At 39.8% G+C, this 19,394-nt stretch overlaps 2 protein-coding genes across 2 annotated transcripts; both read left to right on the top strand.

Annotated features, from left to right (window-relative positions):
- Nucleotides 1-13,982: 13,982 nt before the first annotated feature.
- On the top strand, nt 13,983-15,906 carry LOC308681007 (C-type lectin domain family 6 member A-like; the record flags this gene model as incomplete). Its single annotated transcript, XM_081349529.1, has 5 exons — nt 13,983-14,004; nt 14,159-14,242; nt 14,365-14,457; nt 14,563-14,616; nt 15,408-15,906. 5 exons carry the CDS (start codon nt 13,983-13,985, stop codon nt 15,593-15,595), a joined length of 441 nt encoding a protein of 146 aa, XP_081205655.1. The 3' UTR covers nt 15,596-15,906.
- Nucleotides 15,624-18,222, top strand: LOC308681006 (C-type lectin domain family 4 member E-like; the record flags this gene model as incomplete). The annotated part of the gene is made up of 2 exons (XM_081349528.1): nt 15,624-15,742; nt 18,057-18,222. Coding segments are annotated over 2 exons (285 nt in total), but the record flags the coding sequence as incomplete, so codon positions are not given.
- Nucleotides 18,223-19,394: the final 1,172 nt, after the last annotated feature.

Raw genomic sequence — 19,394 nt, 5'->3', positions numbered from 1 at the left:
AACATACAGTTTATTGTTGAGATCTTTACAGCTTTGTGCAAGTTGATTGTGTTTATTTACACTTGTGTATGTAATGTGTGTGTGTGTGTGTGTGTGTGTGTGTGTGTGTGTGTGTGTGTGTGTTTGTTCTTTGGGAACATGAGCATGTGTTGGCAATCTGAACAGCTGGTACAATTTCTCGAAAAAGTAAGAGAATTTCATAAAACCCTGGAAAAAGTTGCGAAACGCTTGAGTACATGCAAAACAGCTGTCAGCACACAAAAGGTTTTTTGACCAAATAACAATAATGTTGCACATTTCACTGATTGCAGCCTATTTTGTTGCCGTAAAGGATTGCGAGAGTGACCATGAATGCAAGAGCAGTGATAAAGCTGCTGATCTCTCTGGATGCTGAACTGCACACACTCGAGGGCAAATGAGTATTGGAGGCGTTATAGGGGGACTGAGAGAAACACTCCGCTGCTGCCTTGTCACACTGGCAGACGAACATATCACAGTCGTCATTACTGGATGAAAGAGAGAAAAAATAGACCTATCTAAATTTGTGCAATATATTATAATGATACATATTTCTTGCAACCCTACATAGGATAAGCAGGTTTGAAAATTGTGACCCTGGACCACAAAACCAGTCACATGGGTCAATTTATTGAAATTGAGATTTATACATCATCTGAAAGCTGAATAAATAAGCTTTCCATTGATGTATGGTTTGTTATGATAGGACAATATTTGGTCGAGATACAACTATTGAAAATCTGGAATCTGAGGGTGCAAAAAAAAAAATCGAAACATTGAGAAAATCTCCTTTAAAGTTGTTCATTTATGTTGGCGATTGTGCTGCATTCACTCACAAAAATACATGTTTTATATATTTACGGTAGGAAATTTACAAAATATCTTCATGGAACATGATCTTTACTTAATATCCAAATGATTTTTGGCATAAAAGTAAAATCGATAATTTTGACCCATACAATGTATAGTTGGCTATTGCCACAAATATACCTGTGCAACTTATGACTGGTTTTGTGATCCAGGGTCACAATTGATGTTTTTTTTTTTTTGCCTTTTAGGAGTCACTGATATGGGATGGAATCCTGGAATTCAGTTTCACTTACCCAGACCCGTGATCGTTCTGGTAATCTTATCGCAATGGAAGTCATATGTGTTTATGTAGGGACTGTCAAGCAACGACGTGCAGGACTCAAGGGTCTCTGCTTTGGCATAGCAGTCATCATGGGTAAAACAACACCTGTACCAGGGCATTAGAGAGGGAACATTCTTATTACAAAAATAATTCAAAATAAACACCATTAAAACACTGCACCACATTCAAATAAACTCACCGGTCGAGCTGGTCAACTGGTGACCCTTCACCACCTAAGCCACAAAAGCAGCCATAGTCCGTAAAGTCCAGCAGTGGTGAACTGTTCGGTATTGTGCACTCGATCATGTCTTCAAATTGCAACAAGTTTTTTATACTGTACAGATGTGCTTCAGAGATGATAATACTGTTAAATAATGTGAAGGTCATAGAGTATGGGAAAACACATGAAAGACTGAAGTGACAGACATGGTTTACAAAACACACATTAACCCACTGTAAACCCTAATGCTCAAAATTAATTTATTGGTTTGAGTTGGGTAAACTTAAATTAAACAAATTAGTTCAATCAAATTCGTTTTTATTAGTATTTAGAACTGTCTTTTTATATTGAGTTCACAAAACTGACACATTTTAAGTAATCTGAATTGGTTCATTGTTTTGAGTTTTACGAACTTGTTTCTTTTAATTTAGACCAACTTAAATTTAACAAACTGGGCTGGGATTTCTATTTCCCAGCAAGCTTTGCCATTACTCTAAGGGAGAGTAAATAGTAAAGTAAAGTGTTATATAATGTTTTTTTGTGCAAGAAGTGGGAGATAGTGATAATTTTTACAAAGTTTAATTTACTAAAATATTTCAAGATTTAAGAGCAATTAAAATGTATGAGATCAAAATAAAAATCTGTTCCAGTTCTTCTTACTTCAACTTTGAATTTAATTAAAGAACTTAATAACAGTTGGTGTAACTGATTACCTCAATTTTTCTTTTTTCTTTTTTGCCAACTTTCTTTTGGCTTTACAGTGGATGCATAATGCTGTGCACAATTCTACCTATAATAATTGACAAATAGTCATTTTGAAATTAAACTTAATTTTACTTTAGATTCAGATCTTCAATCAAAATCCAACAGCAGATAATATACAATATTTATCTGAATTTTGACCACATGTAGTAATTGTTTGTTTTGGACCAATTTGAGAAAATGTGATGAAACAAATCAACTGCAGGAATATAATGATTTTTAGAATGTTAGAATTTATTGTGCTTAATCATTTACACTACAATTCAACAGTTTGGAGTTTTATGTTTGTTTGTTGAAAGGATTTAATATTTATATTCAGCAAGGATGCATTTCATTGAAAAGTGACAATAAAAAAAAAAAAAATTGTTTTTTGAAAGAATGAATTGAAAGAGAAAATGCATTATGGGTTCCACAAAAGTAATAAACAGCACAACTGCTGTACATTATAAAATACATGCTGCCTTGATGAACATAAGAGGATTTTTTCAAAAACATTAAAAAATTGGAATCAGTTCACATAAAATTAGGAAAAGCTGTCATGTATGAACATGAGGAGCCAATAAAATGATGAACAATACAGTACTTACATGATGGTAGAGTCACAGTAAGGATCAGAAGTGCGAGATGGACGTCCATACCACTGCGAGACAGAAGCAAAGTGATGGAATATGGTCAGATTCTGTCATTTTGTTATTATATATTGAATATCAGTATTGAAAATTATTATTGTAAATCTATTGCTATTGTTTACTCCTGAGAATTCACACAGATTTTTTTGCAGCAGCTCTAAGTCTGCCAGTAGCAAACAACCTCCTTGTGATCCAAGGTCATTCAGAGAATGCACATATTGCACGTCTCATTTTTAAAAACCATTACATGAAACTCAAAATATTCCAGCCCAAAGTCTCATTTGAGAAGCTGTCATTTTTCTGAACTCCACACTTCCTTCTGTGTCAAATGGCACTTTTGTGCAGTGTGTTGTTTTTATTCCTCACTTTTGATCCTGTATAAGTGTCCTCAGAATGAGTGAAAAGGAGAATGGAGGCTGCTTGGTGAGTGATGCCCTATTTGACCTTATGCCTTGTAACTACTCGCTGGTTATTAAACAGTCCACGCTTCCGAAGTACTGATGTCCATTTTTTATTTATTGAAGAGAGACCGTGAAAACTAGACACAAAGGAAAAACAAACCATAATTTACACACAACACCATTACGGACACAAAACCAAACATGATATACAAAATATTAACAGTTTTACCGTATTCGCCTGGTTCAGGAGCACTAACATGCCTATCTGAATTCACATCTCATTCAGTTGACGCTAACACATCCAGGTGAAATAAATCAGCACGGGTCACATGACACTCAACTTAAATAAACTGAATAATAATAAAGTACAAATGACAAACCAAAATTATGACATTATCATAATACACAAAAATACACATTTAAACTATAAAGTCAAAAATAAACATTAACCACCAAAATGTCATGACCCACAGCTGACTTCCCAGTGTCAGCTACACTCCCACCAAATTACCATTGAGTAACAAATAAAAAGAAAACAAAAGCAAAAGAAAACAAAAACGCCTACAAAATACAACCAATCAAATAATCAATGGTAATTTCCAGGCTCCAAAATGAAAACAACAACAATTCAAAAAGCATAATTCATAATTACACATTCTTACACTAAAAAGAACAAATTGTTCACCATACTTCACATTCTAATATTCACCAATATTAACCAGCACAAATCAACATGTATCCAAGATACCACCTAATACCAGCATGATGCTAATATGACTAAACTTCTAATAAGTGATAGGGCGATATTAATTTTCAACTTATGGCTACAAGAACTACCAACTTTTGGATAGGGCGTTCAATAATAGAGGGTTTAGTGAGGCATTCACCCCTTTTTCCCCAACTTCCGATCCCCAATCTGTATTGTAACTTTCCGTACCAGTCCATCATCAGCTTTGCAAACCTCAATGATCCTGGCCAACCTCCATTCGTTGCGGGGAATTTCCTCTTCCTTGACAATGACAATGTCCCCTACTTGCACGTTCCGCCTTGGTGTGTGCCATCTTTGCCTGAGAGAGATATTAGCAAGATATTCTATCCTCCATCTGCTCCAAAACTGTTCACTCAAATACTGGACCTGCCTCCAACGTTTCCTTGCATAAAGATCTTCCTTAACAAATGTACCCGGTGGAGGAAGTGGAACAGACGACTTCATGGTAAGCAGGTGGTTGGGGGTTAGAGGCTCTAGGCTTGTAGGATCACTGCGGCCATCCACTGTCAATGGGCGGTTATTGACTATAGACATAACTTCATAGAAGAACGTACGTAAAGAAGCATCATTAAGTCTTCCAGTACTTTGTGCCAAAACTGAACTCATTACGCTCTTTATAGTTCGAATCTGCCGTTCCCAGACACCTCCAGCGTGACTCGAACTGGGTGCGTTCAGACAGAAATCGCACTGCTTCGCTGCCAGATATGCTGCCACTCTCTCTTTACTCACTTCCTTTAGGGCATTCTTCAACTCATTCCTAGCCCCCATGAAGTTAGTTCCTTGGTCTGATCTAATATGTCTGACAGCTCCCCGGATGGCTATGAAACACCGTAAAGCGTTAATGAATGCATCAGTCGTCATGTCCTCCAACATCTCTACGTGGACAGCTCTGGAACAAAGACAAGTAAAAAGGAGGCCATATCGTTTATATGTCTTTCGACCTTGCTTGGTGTAAAAAGAACCAAAACAGTCCATGCCACAATAAGTAAAGGGTGGGGAAGGATCAGTGCGGTCACGGGGCAAGTCCGCCATCCGTTGTTGTTCTGGCGGCCTACGAGCTCTCCTACAAGGAACACACTGGCGTATGTAGTGTGCTACCACCTTACTGCCACCCATAATCCAAAAGCCATTGGCTCGTAATTCATTCAGAGTCTGTCCCCTGCCTTGATGTTGAATCTTTTGATGATGGTGCGCTAAAATAAGGTGTGTGACAACACCATCCCTTGGAAGGATTGCTGGGTACCGCAATTCAAAAGGTGCACATGCTCTCCTCAATCGTCCTCCCACCCTCATTATTCCATCCTCTATGAATGGATTAAGTTGATGCAAAGGATGGTTATAAGGCAGCATACCAGAGTCTTGACTGAGTACATTCAACTCTTCTTTGAAGGCATCCTGTTGTGCAAGCTGAATGAGAGTAAATGAGGCCCTCCTCCTTTCCTCCACACTTAAAGATTCTGGTGTCTTCATCTTCTTTGCTAATCTTTGAATCCGGGCAATCACATTCACAGCTGTAGTCCATTTTGATAATCGTGCCAGTTGCTGTTGAAAGTCCACTTGCATCATGGTCTTGGTCCTCAATACCTGGACAGCCTTGACCTCCGGGTCTCCCACCAACAACTCCGACGTTCCTTGTTTAGCAAATACCTCTTTCTCCCAGAGGAATCTGGGCCCTGTGAGCCAAATTGAACTGATCAACTCTTCTACAGTGAGGCCCCTCGAGGCATGGTCAGCAGGATTCTCTCCCGTATTGATGTAATACCATTGTCTTGGATCGGTGGCCTCCCGAATTCTCTGGACACGATTAGCAACAAAGACATGAAATCTTCTTGCTTCATTGTTGATGTAACCAAGGACCACTTGAGAATCTGTCCAAAAATATTCTCTATCAACTCCTCCTTCAGCACACTACTCACAGCAGCAGAAATGACGGCTGCAGTTAACTCTAATCTTGGTATAGTGACAACTTTTATGGGAGCAACTCTCGCTTTACCCATAACCAAGGCACAATGTACCTTACTTTCACTCATCAATCTGATATAGGAGCACTGTCCATAACCTTGACTGCTAGCATCAGAAAAGTGATGTAATTCAGTTCTCAGAATCTGTCCGAAATTTGGAGGGGTGAAGCATCTTGGAATTTGTACCTTTTCTAGGTTGGGCAGATCATTCAGCCAACTCTCCCACCTTGGTCTGAGCTCAGAGGGTAACGGTTTATCCCAACCGATGCCCTTATGGCACATCTCCTGCAGAACCTTCTTGCCAGATATAATGAATGGGGCCAAGAACCCAAATGGGTCGTAAACTGAAGCCACCATGGAAAGAATTCCACGTCGTGTGGCAGGTTTCTCATCAAGAGCAACCTTAAAGGTGAGTACATCATTCTCTACATCCCACCTTACGCCCAAGACATTTTGTACTGGAAGAAAGTCATGATGGAAATCAACGTTCTTTACTTCGGCAGCATGATCACAGGGACTAATGGACTCCAACACTTCTCGGTTGTTGGAAATAAATTTGTGAAGATGCAGCTTCCCTTTAGCACACACAGCTTGAGCTTCCTTCACCAGCTTGATGGCTACCTCAACAGATTCCAGGCTTACGAGGCCGTCGTCTACATAGAAATGGTTTCTAATAAACCCAGCAGCCAAGGGATATTCACTCTCATTCATACTGGCAAGATACTTGAGGCCATAATTGGCGCAGCCTGGAGAAGATGATGCTCCAAAAAAGATGTACTTTCATACGATATTCTCGGGGTTCTGTGTCTGTATCTCCATTTGCCCACCACAGAAAACGCAGGAAGTCCCGATCTTCCCTAATAACATGAAATCTATGAAACATTTTCTCAATGCCGCACATGACAGCGATAGGGTGTTTATGGAAACGGCAAAGCACTCCAGTCAATCCATTGGTAAGGTCAGGCCCAGTCAAAAGATGATCATTTAAGGCGGTACCTTCATACTTAGCTGCACAATCAAAGACCACCCTGATCTTATTTGGTTTCCTATGGTGATAGACGCCTTGGTGTGGAATATACCACACATTTCCCGTATCTGGTTGCTCATTTGCTATTTCCGCATCTCCATCTCTGAAGACACCTTCCATGAACGTCATATAATCATGTCTGAATTTAGAATTCTTGTCCAATTTCCTCTTAAGGTGCTTCAGCCGTCCTAATGCAAGACTCCTATTATTTGGAAGATGGGGCCGTATTTTGAAAGGAAGAGGCATCTCAAGATGGCCATATTCATTCTGATAGACACCCTCTTTTACTACCTGCAGGAACTGAACGTCGTCTTGTGATTTACTCTTTTCACCTGATGGAGTATCTACAAAATCCAGCTCAAGTGCTCTGATAACAGCGGCGGGTGTCATGGAGGGGAGCTCTCTGACTGATATGCGGTGGCATAAACCAATCACATCCTTGGAGTTTATACCTTGTGAAGTTCCTCCTATGATGCTCCAGCCAAGGTCCGTCTTGATGGCATAAGGCTCTTCATCACCGCCAGTGATGACCTGTCGAGGCGCCAGAGCTCTGGAGCAATCATAACCGATCAAAAGACCTACTCCACAATCCATCCGTGCGGGCATTTCATTTGCGATCACTTCTAGATGTCTCCACCGTTTAGCTGTTTCACAGGTGGGAATGTGTGTGCACACAAAGGGAATGAAGTCCCTCGTATAAACAGGAGGCAGGCAGATAGGGCTGTCCGAAGAAAATCCTCTAACCCGAAGTCCATTACCTCTGTGACTCAACACAACAGAGTCTTTTCCCATCATGGTGGAAAGCTTTAGTTTTACCGGTTCCATTAATGCCTGCAAGCTTTCACACACTTCCTGGTCAACAAATGTGTGACTACTCTGGGTGTCTAATAAAGCATATACGCAGACTTCAGACTCTGAGTTAGGTAAAGACAACCATACTGGGACAATCATAGATGTTATATTACCTTCTCCTCCATTCGTACAGCATGTTAGAGAGAATGCATTATCTTCAGTCTGCAAAGCTGTCCATGGAGCCGACATCTCTCCTGGCTGACGATCTTCATGTAACGAAGTTGGGTGGCGCTTCTTACATACCACACACACAGCTCTATTTCTGCAGTCTTTGGAGCCATGTCCTTTTCTCAGACATGCAAAGCACAACTTATTCTCCATGACAAACTTTCTCTTTTCTTCTGCTGCTTTTTCCCTTAGTTTTTGACATTCCTGAATAGAATGACAGTCATCACAGAACATACATTTAACCGAATTTGAGCTACACACGAATGTAGTTTTCTTTCTACCAGACTCTTCAGCCTCACGGTCAATAATGTTACTGAATTCAACAGTAGCGCATGCTGCATCTAAAGTCTTCGTAGTGGTGGCAAACGTGTTTACTCTTGAACGCTTTATTTCCTTAGATGGCTTCTCTTCAACGATCTTTAGTGCATGCAATGATGACACAGGATTACATGCTATACGTGCTTCTTTTGATACAAATGAGGCAAACTGGTTAAAGCTTGGATAATCTTTGTCTTTGTCCAGCTGTTCTGTGACATAACGGTTCCACCTGCTCGTCACCCAGAAAGGAAGCTTGGCCAGTATCCTCTGATTCTCCTCGCAGTCGTTCAGCACCTGAAGACCCTTAACGTGCGGCAAAGCATCACTACATGATTGTAGGAAGTCACTAAAGTCTCTTAACTTGATGTACTCGGCTGCACCAATCTTAGGCCACCTATTAAGTTTCTCTCTGAAGGCACGTTGCACCACAAAGGAGTGACCATATCTGCCATTCAGCTTCTCCCACGCTTGCTGATAGGCCAGTTCATCTTTCCTGTAGAAGCTGCCTTCCAGAGCCGATCTTGCCTCACCATCAACATACTTCTGTAAGTAGAAGAGCTTATCTGCAGGATTAGAGCACCGTCCCTCTATAAGAGCTTTAAAGGTGGTGCTCCATTCTATAAACTTCAGTGGGTCGCCAGAAAATACAAGGGGTTCTGGAGCAGGAAGTCGAGACAGGGCCATGGACCGTTGTAACGCCTGCACTAAGGATACTTCGCTTTTAGTAATTTGCTGATTCAAACATGATGTGTCAGAAACAAGAGGACCGTGGTTGCTCCTGTCACCGCTTGCTGAACCACACTGCTGACTTCTTACCCTTGACTCCTCCTCAGTATACACTCTGAGCCTTGCTTCCATAACCTCAATGTCTCTACGATCTTCAAGCTTCTTCAGTTGCTGCCTTTGTGCCTCAATGTCAGCCTCCCTTTCCACTTCAGCTTTTTTTGCAGCTAACAGCGCAGCAGTCTCTGCTCTCTTAGTTGAAATGCTTGCAGACTCAGATGCAGGTTTAGAATGGTTGCTAACTTGCTAACAACCGTGGCTCTAGAAATTGTGGATCCAAATATGGACTCAGCGTACTCGCAGTCCAGCAGCATATGTAACCTTGCTCTTTCAGCCTCAGCATCAAATTCCATAACATCCTCCACCATGCGTACCCTCATTAATTTCAGCAAGTCTGCCGTTACAGCTGAACATGCATCAATTTTCCTCTTAGTTTCTTGACTTGGTGGTGCTTGGAATCGTATGTTATCATATAGCTCTTTCAATTCAAACTCTTGCCTCTCAACCTCATCCATCATATCACACAAGTCACTTTCAGAGCACTCATGTTTTAACTTTAAAGGGTAACTAAACCCTAAACCAACTTTTTTTAGTTAATGATCTGTAAGAATGGGGCTTTATTAGTGCTGATCATTGATTCGAGTAACTTTTTTGACATTTGGGTATAAAGTGTTTTAATTCTACAATATATGGTGTAAAAACATCTGAGTGCTGCCCTCTTCAGGTTGAACGGTGGCTACTGCAGTCGAATTTTCCTATTGGATGTTGCGGTACTGCGTGACGTAAGCGGTACTGCGTGACGTAGGCAGGTTCCAGCTCACCACGCCCTCCCTTGGTACGAGCTACCACGCCCTTGGATGAGCTAGCGTAGATTTTTCTGTATTTAGTACAGTGGTAGGTGTAGTACAGTCTATGGTGTAGTGTTGCTGGGTGCAACAGCACTGCTGGACTGCATAGCTTTCCAGCAGACTTGGAAATTAGGCGCCAGTGTTTGCATGCACTTGGCCTGGAAGACCGTGAGTGTAAAACCTGCATTTTACGCGGGATTGCTTTTCCAACGCAATAGAGGTGGAAATGGGCTTCTCCACACAGCTCGCGCTGAACAGCGACGCAGTGCCAAACGCTGCTCCTCGATCCTGCATGGACTCCACCACCGCAGCGGCGTCTTGATGTGAGTGATCATATATATATTTTAATCACAATTTATGGTTAGGCTAAAGTTAATCCTCTGGGGTCGACAAACGCGTCGGCGCATTTTGCTGGATTTTTTCACATAGCAGCGGCAAAGTATGAATATGCATATAGAAAGCGCGCGCTATTGACATCAACTCATCAGATGTATATTTACGTCGTCATGCGATCCTGTGAGCAAACTCTCCATTTTAGACAGTCTGACAGCAGCACTCTCAGGCGCACGCCCCCCCCGCTCACGGTTCGTCCCCTGTATCTCCGCTGGAGTCTGCCCACTTTTCTAGCATTTTTCAAATATTGCCAGTGGGTGGAGTCAGGCTCTGACCAGGGGTTTAGTTACCCTTTAAACGAACATCTCTAACTTCAAACTTCCATTTCTCATATGCAGATTTAAACTTCTTCTCTTTTTGAGTCAGTTCTTGCTCTTTTAACTCCTGCATCTTTGGTGCTAAACGTTTATCACGGGAAGATTTTCTGATTTCATTTGTCTCTAATAAAACAGAATTAAGCTCTTTAAGTCTTGCCTCAGATTTCTCTGTGCATGATGCACGATACATGACGATCCCTCACAACACCATCCATATTCTCATTCTCTGCAAATAAGACTTTCTCTTGTGATGGAGAATCATTTTGCTCAGCTAGATCGCCCTGGACAGACATTTTCCTCTAAAGGGTTTGCACTTTAACAAATAGTACAAAATGTGTAACTTAATCGCAATAGATAGCAGTGAAACAATCTTAGACTGAATAACCACACTTAACTTATCAATGCCCTTAACACTTGAATATTTAGCTACTTAAAAACCTTAAACACATGATAATCACAGAAGTTAAGAACCAGTTACCTCATTAACTTGTAAAAACCATCCATCATTTACAAAAACATATCATTTAATATTTTACATCTAACCTGCTGATGCACAGCTGACACAAGGTTGTATGAGAAGATCCTCCATTGACGATGTAGCAAATTTGCACACTAAAGCTCGCAACAGTCCATCACAGAAGGCCACACTGCACGCCAAAACTTTCTAGTTCACCACGGGACAGTCAAACAGCACGCGAAGTCCAGGGAAAGGCGCAACAGAGCCACGCGCTGAAGACAGCAGCATTAATCACCACGGGAAACAGTCAACCCGCGCGCAGAGACCCAGAAGTGGCAGGCTGCACGCTAAAGCTGGAGGATCACCGCCCAAGCACATCTTGTAGCCGGTAGGATGGAATTAGGCTACGTTTTCACTGTAACTACTCGCTGGTTATTAAACAGTCCACGCTTCCGAAGTACTGATGTCCATTTTTTATTTATTGAAGAGACACCGTGAAAACTAGACACAAAGGAAAAACAAACCATAATTTACACACAACACCATTACAGACACAAAACCAAACATGATATACAAAATATTAACAGTTTTACCGTATTCGCCTGGTAACCAGCAGTAGATTAAGTCAGGAGCACTAACATGCCTATCTGAATTCACATCTCATTCAGTTGACGCTAACACGTCCAGGTGAAATAAATCAGCACGGGTCACATGACACTCAACTTAAATAAACTGAATAATAATAAAGTACAAATGACAAACCAAAATTATGACATTATCATAATACACAAAAATACACATTTAAACTATAAAGTCAAAAATAAACATTAACCACCAAAATGTCATGACCCACAGCTGACTTCCCAGTGTCAGCTACATGCCTGTTTATTACGATTATGGATTACACTCAATGAAGCTGCATTTGGATCTTCAACCCAAGTCTAGGAGCAGTATAGGCTACTTAACAATGTCTCACGAGACAAACTACTCAAGCTATTCGACGAAAAACACATATTTAGACTACAGGAGCATGCATTGTTCCCCACACCTTGGTTAACTTCAAATTCAAGGACCTTTCAATGACTTTCCAGGTCCAATACCCTCAAATTCAAGGACTTAACGTGGGGACACATTTCAAGTGTGAGCAAGGTTACATCGTGTTACATTACATAGATACATTGTTACAGTTTTCATGCGTCAAACACAACTATGCAAAAACGCTTTTTTTGCATTTATTTTTGGCTATATGACAGAGATCTGATATTCTATTTGTCGAATTTCTGTTTTGCATAAAGCTGAAGAATATTCGGTACATCCTATATAGGGGTGGGAGAAAAAAATCGATTCATCGATGCATCGCGATTCTCTCTCCAACGATTCTGGATCGATTCTGAGAATTTCAGAATCTATTCTGAACTTAGTTTTTAACCAGATATGCGATGACGCTGAGTTTGCTTTAGAAACACCCGTAATCTGCTTTCTTCCAATTCCTCACACACATACATACACCAATCAAACTTTCCGTAAAATAATCTTTCATAAGTTCGGAAAGGTTGAAGCGAATTACAAGGACATTCACAGGCTTCATTGCACAGGATGCGCTGTGAGAGACGCGCGCTTTGTTTGATGTTACACTTGAAGCGTGCTGTCTCGCCTTTCGGTATTTTCCTTACAAATTCTCTACGAAGTCATCATTTATGTGGTTTGGAATGCAATGGCCTTTTATATTTAAAATATGAACCTCACTAACAGAAGGCTGTGCTCAATTTCAAATGCTGACGCGCGCTTTGTTTGTGTAATTTCCACCCCTAACATTTACATACTGTGAATCGTTTTTTTTGAATCGAGAATCGTTTTTGAATCGAAAATCGATTTTGAATCGAATCTTGGGCCTAAAAATCGAAATCGAATCGAATCGTGGCATTTTCTGAATCGTGCACCCCTAATCCTATACTGTATTCTAAAACTATCTGATATTTAAGCAGCACTCAGTAGCTTCGGGATTTCTTCGCTGTATTCTCGCTTTTTGCTCGCAGGTTTCTCTAGAGCTCCCCCCACAGCTTCGGAATAGATATTTGACAACACTGTTGTAAAAACTCGTTGGTGATTCTCAGACACCAGAGGCTATAGATCAACGACATCAAAGCAGATGGGACATTCTTTAAAACGTATTCTTCATTCGGGTTCGGACAGCGTGAGGGAGCGCAATGGGCTTTATGCACAGCTGCACTACTTCCTGAACTTCAGGCAGGTCCTTTGTTTCCTGTCTGCCATTATTGGACCAACTAATTTATCCAGGTGGTCAGGCACACCTGGATTAATCAGTTTGTCCAATAAAGGCAGACAGGAAACAAAGGACCTGCCTGAAGTTCAGGAAGTGGTGCAGCTGTGCATAAAGCCCATAATGACAGCATTTTAGCAGATTTCTTTTGGCCGTAAAGCAATTGTTTACATCGCGAGACGGAGACCTGATATCACGCAAGACTTCCTGACGCGGCGGCAGGCGGCCTGCCGGCTCAAAGGTGCAAGTGCGTATTTTCCGCTCACGGGCACCAGGGGGGTGCGAAACGACCACCATTCAACCCGAAATAAGTAATATAACCATTCCAATGACTCCGAAGCTGTTCAGTTAAGGTAAAAAAAAGTTACTTAGTTCACCTTTAACTGCATGGATTTTATTGAAAAGAATTAGGCTCATGTAACCAGAAGTTTTAAGATATGAATATGCTTTTAAGTTTTTCTTGCCTTGTGGGTTTACATTACTTTAACAATCATTCTTTGTAATCTTCTTTGGTGAGCCAAATATCTTGAAACTTGCATTTTCCAGGCATCGCGTTTCAGCGGTTTCAGACTATTTTTGCAATGTTTCACGGTGTCTGCTGTGAAACATTGATGTACCATGATAGTTTTGAGTGCGCGTGAACGCCATGGTTGTACGTACAACACAAAGTACCTCATGCGGAAATACATTCAGAAATAACGTTTTCATAACTTAATGGGAACGTTAGCAAAACATTCTTAGAACATAGGCTATATTTGTTCAGAATGTAGTTTTTCAGTTTGTTTCATATTCTTATGTTATAACTTGAATTCTTTCCTACAGGTAGAGAAAACAGAAATATGTACATAATGTATGGCGTCTTCGTCCTCTATGTGTTTATACTGACACTGGCTGTAGGAATTAAAAGTATGTTGTGAGCATTTTACTTCCACACACTAATTTATGTCAAATTTAACAAAACCTATTGGATGTCACTGCATGTTGTTGTTTTTACCAAAGTGTTTGATTTTGATTATGCTTTTCAAAAGTCTCTCAGGTCAGCCAAGAGGTCGCTGATGTTCGACTTTCTGTGGAGTCTCTCGTTGTCTCCATTGAAAAGGGCCCTGAAACTCTACAATTTGGTAAATAAAGAACCATTTTTATGTCTTTATAAAATAAAAAATGTGTAAAGATTTATTTAAAGGTAGATTTTTATAATTGATTTTTATTTTATTTTATTTTTACAGAAAATGCTCATTTCTCTCAGCTTTTGATGCCTGAGCATGTGATCCCGGTGCAAGGTGAGGCTCCTCATGACAGTGGGCTCCAAAAGTCAGAGACCACTATTGAGAATACTTTGAATCTGTACTTTGTATTTATAAAATTGAAAAATAATACTAATAATAATATATCACCAGCATAACCTTTGAGTAAAATGTTTAATTGAAAAATGTACATGAATTTCAAAATGCCTTAGTATTTGAGAGCGTGATTACAAAAACAAAAGGCTCACCATTAAAAGAAATGTCTCAAGTTAACAATTATAGTGTTCTCATTATATTTTATGTAGCATACTGTATATGACAGACGCTGTACATGTTACACTTAACTTTATTTTCCTTTTCGAAGTGATTCCAATCATATTTCAAGCAATTCAAAACCATCATGGCGAACACTGTGCATCTGAAGTGTCTCAGCTGAAGGAAATAATCTATTATTCATCGGCTTAAATATATTTTAACAATAATATAAAAAAGTTACATATATGCCGATATGGTGGCCGATATTTTGTGCATCCCTAGTATTTGGTTTCTCATCAGCTTGAGCTTCAATATCTGACTGTCAATAGAAAGAGTCACATGATCAATGTTACGAATGTACTACTTTTATTAGTGACCTACAAACAGAGCAGTGAAGTAATCCTATTTCTATTTTTTCATAACTAAAACATTCTGTTATTTCCAGAGTTAAATTAGATTATGAATCCCAGATTTTCAATGTGGACTCAGACTGTTTATTTTGGGCTTGGCAGTGAAACCTGCCTGATTAAAGTTATGATTTATTTTGATTATATGCACGTTTAACTGTACAGGTCCCTGCCAGGAAGACTGGGTGTTTTATAAAGACTCATGCTACTTTCAGTCTTCAGTAAAGAAGAGCTGGCAACTTGCTGAGAACAACTGTATCCAGAAAGGATCACACTTAGTTATTGTCAATGACTTGGCTGAGCTTGTAAGACAAGAACACACACAGCATCACAATTATTTGAGTCTTATGTGAGGTTAAATATGAGTTTGGTCTCTTTTTAAACCAGGACTTCCTATCTTCAATCGTGAAGACGTCTAACAGCTACTGGATTGGGCTTGTTGAGAAAGAAAAGGAAAAATGGTCCTGGGTTGATGGAACAGACTTTAGCGCTACTGAACAGTAAGAATGAATATAAAATAATGAGAGAAGGTCAATGGGGGAAAAGTGTAAATGCACTAATGCTTTTTTGGATATTACCAGTAGCACTTTAGTTTACGGTCCAATTTTCACTATTAACTAGTTGCTTATTAGCATGCATATTACTAGGATATTGTCTGTTTATTAGTACATATTATTCTGCATGACCATATTCTACATCCTTAATCCCACCCAATACCTAAACATAACAACTACCTTACTATAGCAGTAAGTAGGAGTTCACTGATGCAAAAGTCATAGTTAATAGTTAGTTAAAGGTATAGCGGAGGATCTTTCCGAATTTTAGATAAGAACCGCCCTCTCCACTTTTTGAAAAAATGCACATGCGCAACACACTACCTGCTCCCGAGAGGGAACGCCTATTAAACGTGTGCGAGGTTCTCCTCGTGCACGCTCTGTTTACAAGTTGCTGTCGGCATCACTCATACAAGATTACTTTCCAAAAGAAGATTTGCACTTTTTCTCCAAATAGCATGCCAAACTTTACCTGTCGAGTAGAAACTTCGCGACTGAGGCATCAGTGGGAAGCCCAACCTGTGTTTTCAGCGCACGCCATCGTGTGAAACAATCTCCCAAAAACACTCTGATCTTGTTTCTCTCTTCTGAGGCCTTTCTCTTCTTCTCATACAGTTCGTACAAACTTTTTCTCTTGCGACCCTCAGACATTTTCAAAGGACCCGGTGAAACGGCGAGCTTCAATGAATGGCTTAAACCGGAGCTCTAGCTCACCACCACACATAAACACCTGAAAGTGCGCATGCGCAGAAAGCGAAAACTAAGGGACGAGCACGTACGACGGCCTTACGTAAACATATCACCAGAATGATTGACACTTAGGTGGACCAATAGTTTACACTACCCACCCGGAAAAAGAAAATCCTCCGCTATACCTTTAATGGTGAGAAATGGACCCTAATCTAAAGTGTGACCAATAAATGGAGTTCTTGTCTCCCAAAAGAAAGAACCAATTGAACTGCTTGAAATGAGTCATCAGTAATTCCAGTCTTATGTCCTGCACAAACCGATGTAGGTTTGTAACAAGACCTGTTCCGCATGTACATACTATGTACTTACTGGAATAACGGAGCAAAACCTAGGTACCAACCCTGAACCTACCCCTAAACCTAACCTTAACCCATATATTTAAGTAATTATATTACCAGTACTTAAGTACATAAGTACACAATGAATTGTAACCATAAATTTGCATAATGCCAACCTAAGGTCTTCATTGGCTGCCTGTGAACAACGTCTACTTTGACCCGCCCTCAAACACTGTAGTTGTAGCTGAGGCCTGGAAGAGTTTGGTTTGTGTTGACATGTCGAGAAGACTCTGTTTTTTGTTTTGTTTTTGCGATGCGAAAGCAAACCCACTTTGCAGGCACTTCTAAAGGACGAGTACTCAAGATCGAATTGATATGGTAAAACTGACGCCATCGTTACTGTTCGTATCACTGTGTATACAAGTAGCCTGGTAATACCAAAACTCTGCTACTTCGCTTTGCTTCGTAGACAGAGTCTGGCATGGCATAATTGAAAAGCGTTTTCTTTCTCGCAGGGGGTGTGCTTGTCTGAAGTTTAAAATCATTGGTTACCCGTAAGCCAATCACATAACGTTTGGTTATGGCGTGTGTTATGCGCATGCTCAGCCGCATCTAACTTCCACTGTAAACACATGTATGATGCGAAAACAAAACCATCGAGCAAAATACCGGAGTGAACATGGCAGTGAACGACTTTTGCAGATTATGTGAAGTAAATCTACGCATCCACGGTACAATCAGCGTCTACGACACGGCTCTCAGCCCGCCCTCTGTTTGTTGATTGGCCGGCTGTTTTCAGGCCGTAGGAAAACGGGGAAAACGGTCGCTATCTCAGACTGAGTACAGAAGCGAAACGAAATTGAGCGGAAGTATGAAGTCTGACGTAGTCAGGCTAGTATACAAGTGCTGAAATTCAGATATGCTAATGGAGGTTTCATTTCCGCCACAAGCTATAAACGGTAGACCAATCACAACAAACTGGGCCATCTGACCATTCAGAGCAGAGTAAACTCTCGAGAAGGAGGGGTTTAGAGAGACCGAATCCTTTATCAAACCGTTTCAGACACTGAGTAAAGAGGTGATGCTGCAATGTATATTATGAGGAAATTAAAGTGTTTTTTGACTTTGAATGCATGTAAACCTGTTGTAGGAGACCTCCAAAACAAAATTAGGAACCTTTAAAATAGCATAATAGTGGCACTTTAATCTAACTCTTGATGTTACTATTTCAGTCACTGGGATGAAGGTCAACCAGATGACTGGGATGTTCGTTTGAATGGTGAGGACTGCGGGCAGCTCCACGCTCGGACAACTTCAGAGAGACGGAGGCTGTGGAATGATGCGGACTGTACGCTCTCTTATCCTTACTTCTGTGAGAGCAAACCCAAGAGCCACTGATAAATAACTAACCTAAAACACAACTAAATGTCTTAAGAGAACCTTTCTTAAAGGAACACTCCGACTTTTTGGGACTTTAGCTTATTCACAGTATCCCCCAGAGTTAGATAAGTCCATACATACCTTTTTCATTTCTGTGCATTCTGTAAGTGTTATTTGATGCACCCACCGCTAGCCTAGCTTAGCACAAAGACTGGATGTAAATGGATAAGGTAGCATGCTAATCCCAATAAGTGACAAAATAATGCAAACATTTTGCTATTTACATGTTGTTATCTGTATAGTCACAGCGTGTACAAATAACAAGGCTATATGAGACAGAGACCATTTTTAATCGTATAAATATCTAACTCTGGGGGATACTGTGAATAAGCTAAAGTCCCAAAAAGTCGGAGTGTTCCTTTAAGTTCATTACGCAACATTTTTGCCTCTTTTCCAGTAAAAATATTTTAACATCCTTATTTGAGGTGCAGGATTGCAGATAATAGACTTATGAGAAGATACGTCTTGAATTAAAAGTTGAATTGAAGTTTTTGTTTTCTTCATTTAAGCACAAACGTTAGACCATTTTTGTTAGATTTGTGCATAAAAAAATTACCAATGGGGTAAGATTAATAAAGATCGCTTATTATTATCTATTATTATACTACTAATATCTAAGCAAATGTTGCTTCTCAAGTGAATTTAAGGATGTTAAGGTGTTTTTATTTGAAAGACTGAAGACAATTATTTTTCAGTATATACTACATAATGTAAAATATTATTATTTGAAAAATGAATGCGACAGTCCACTAGTATCCATGCAGGATTACAACCAGAAAATTGTTTGTTTTTGGAGTATGTTTTATTTAATTAATAAATTCATCTAATGGCCGACCTATTTGCTAAAAAAAAAAAAATTTTTTTACAGTATTTTTGACTTTTTAAACAAGGTAAATTTACTTGAGAAGCAATTGCATAAGATTATACTACTTATTTTCAGAGAATGTATAAGAAGTTTTGTTTTTCATCCCCCATTGACAGTTTTTTTAAAAGTTGTTTTAGACATAAACCTCATAAAACAAAAATAACTGCCAATGGGAAGAAAAATAAATTGAATTCTTGTGAACATATATTCTCTAAAAAACAATTCTTAATTTTTAACACTTCATATCTAACTTTGGGCAGTTTTA

Source organism: Scardinius erythrophthalmus (genome assembly GCF_964197995.2).
Source record: "Scardinius erythrophthalmus genome assembly, chromosome: 20".
Classification (NCBI taxonomy): Eukaryota; Metazoa; Chordata; class Actinopteri; order Cypriniformes; family Leuciscidae; genus Scardinius; species Scardinius erythrophthalmus.
Note: the sequence above shows the minus strand (reverse complement) of the source record. Positions and strands in the feature narration are given on the sequence as shown.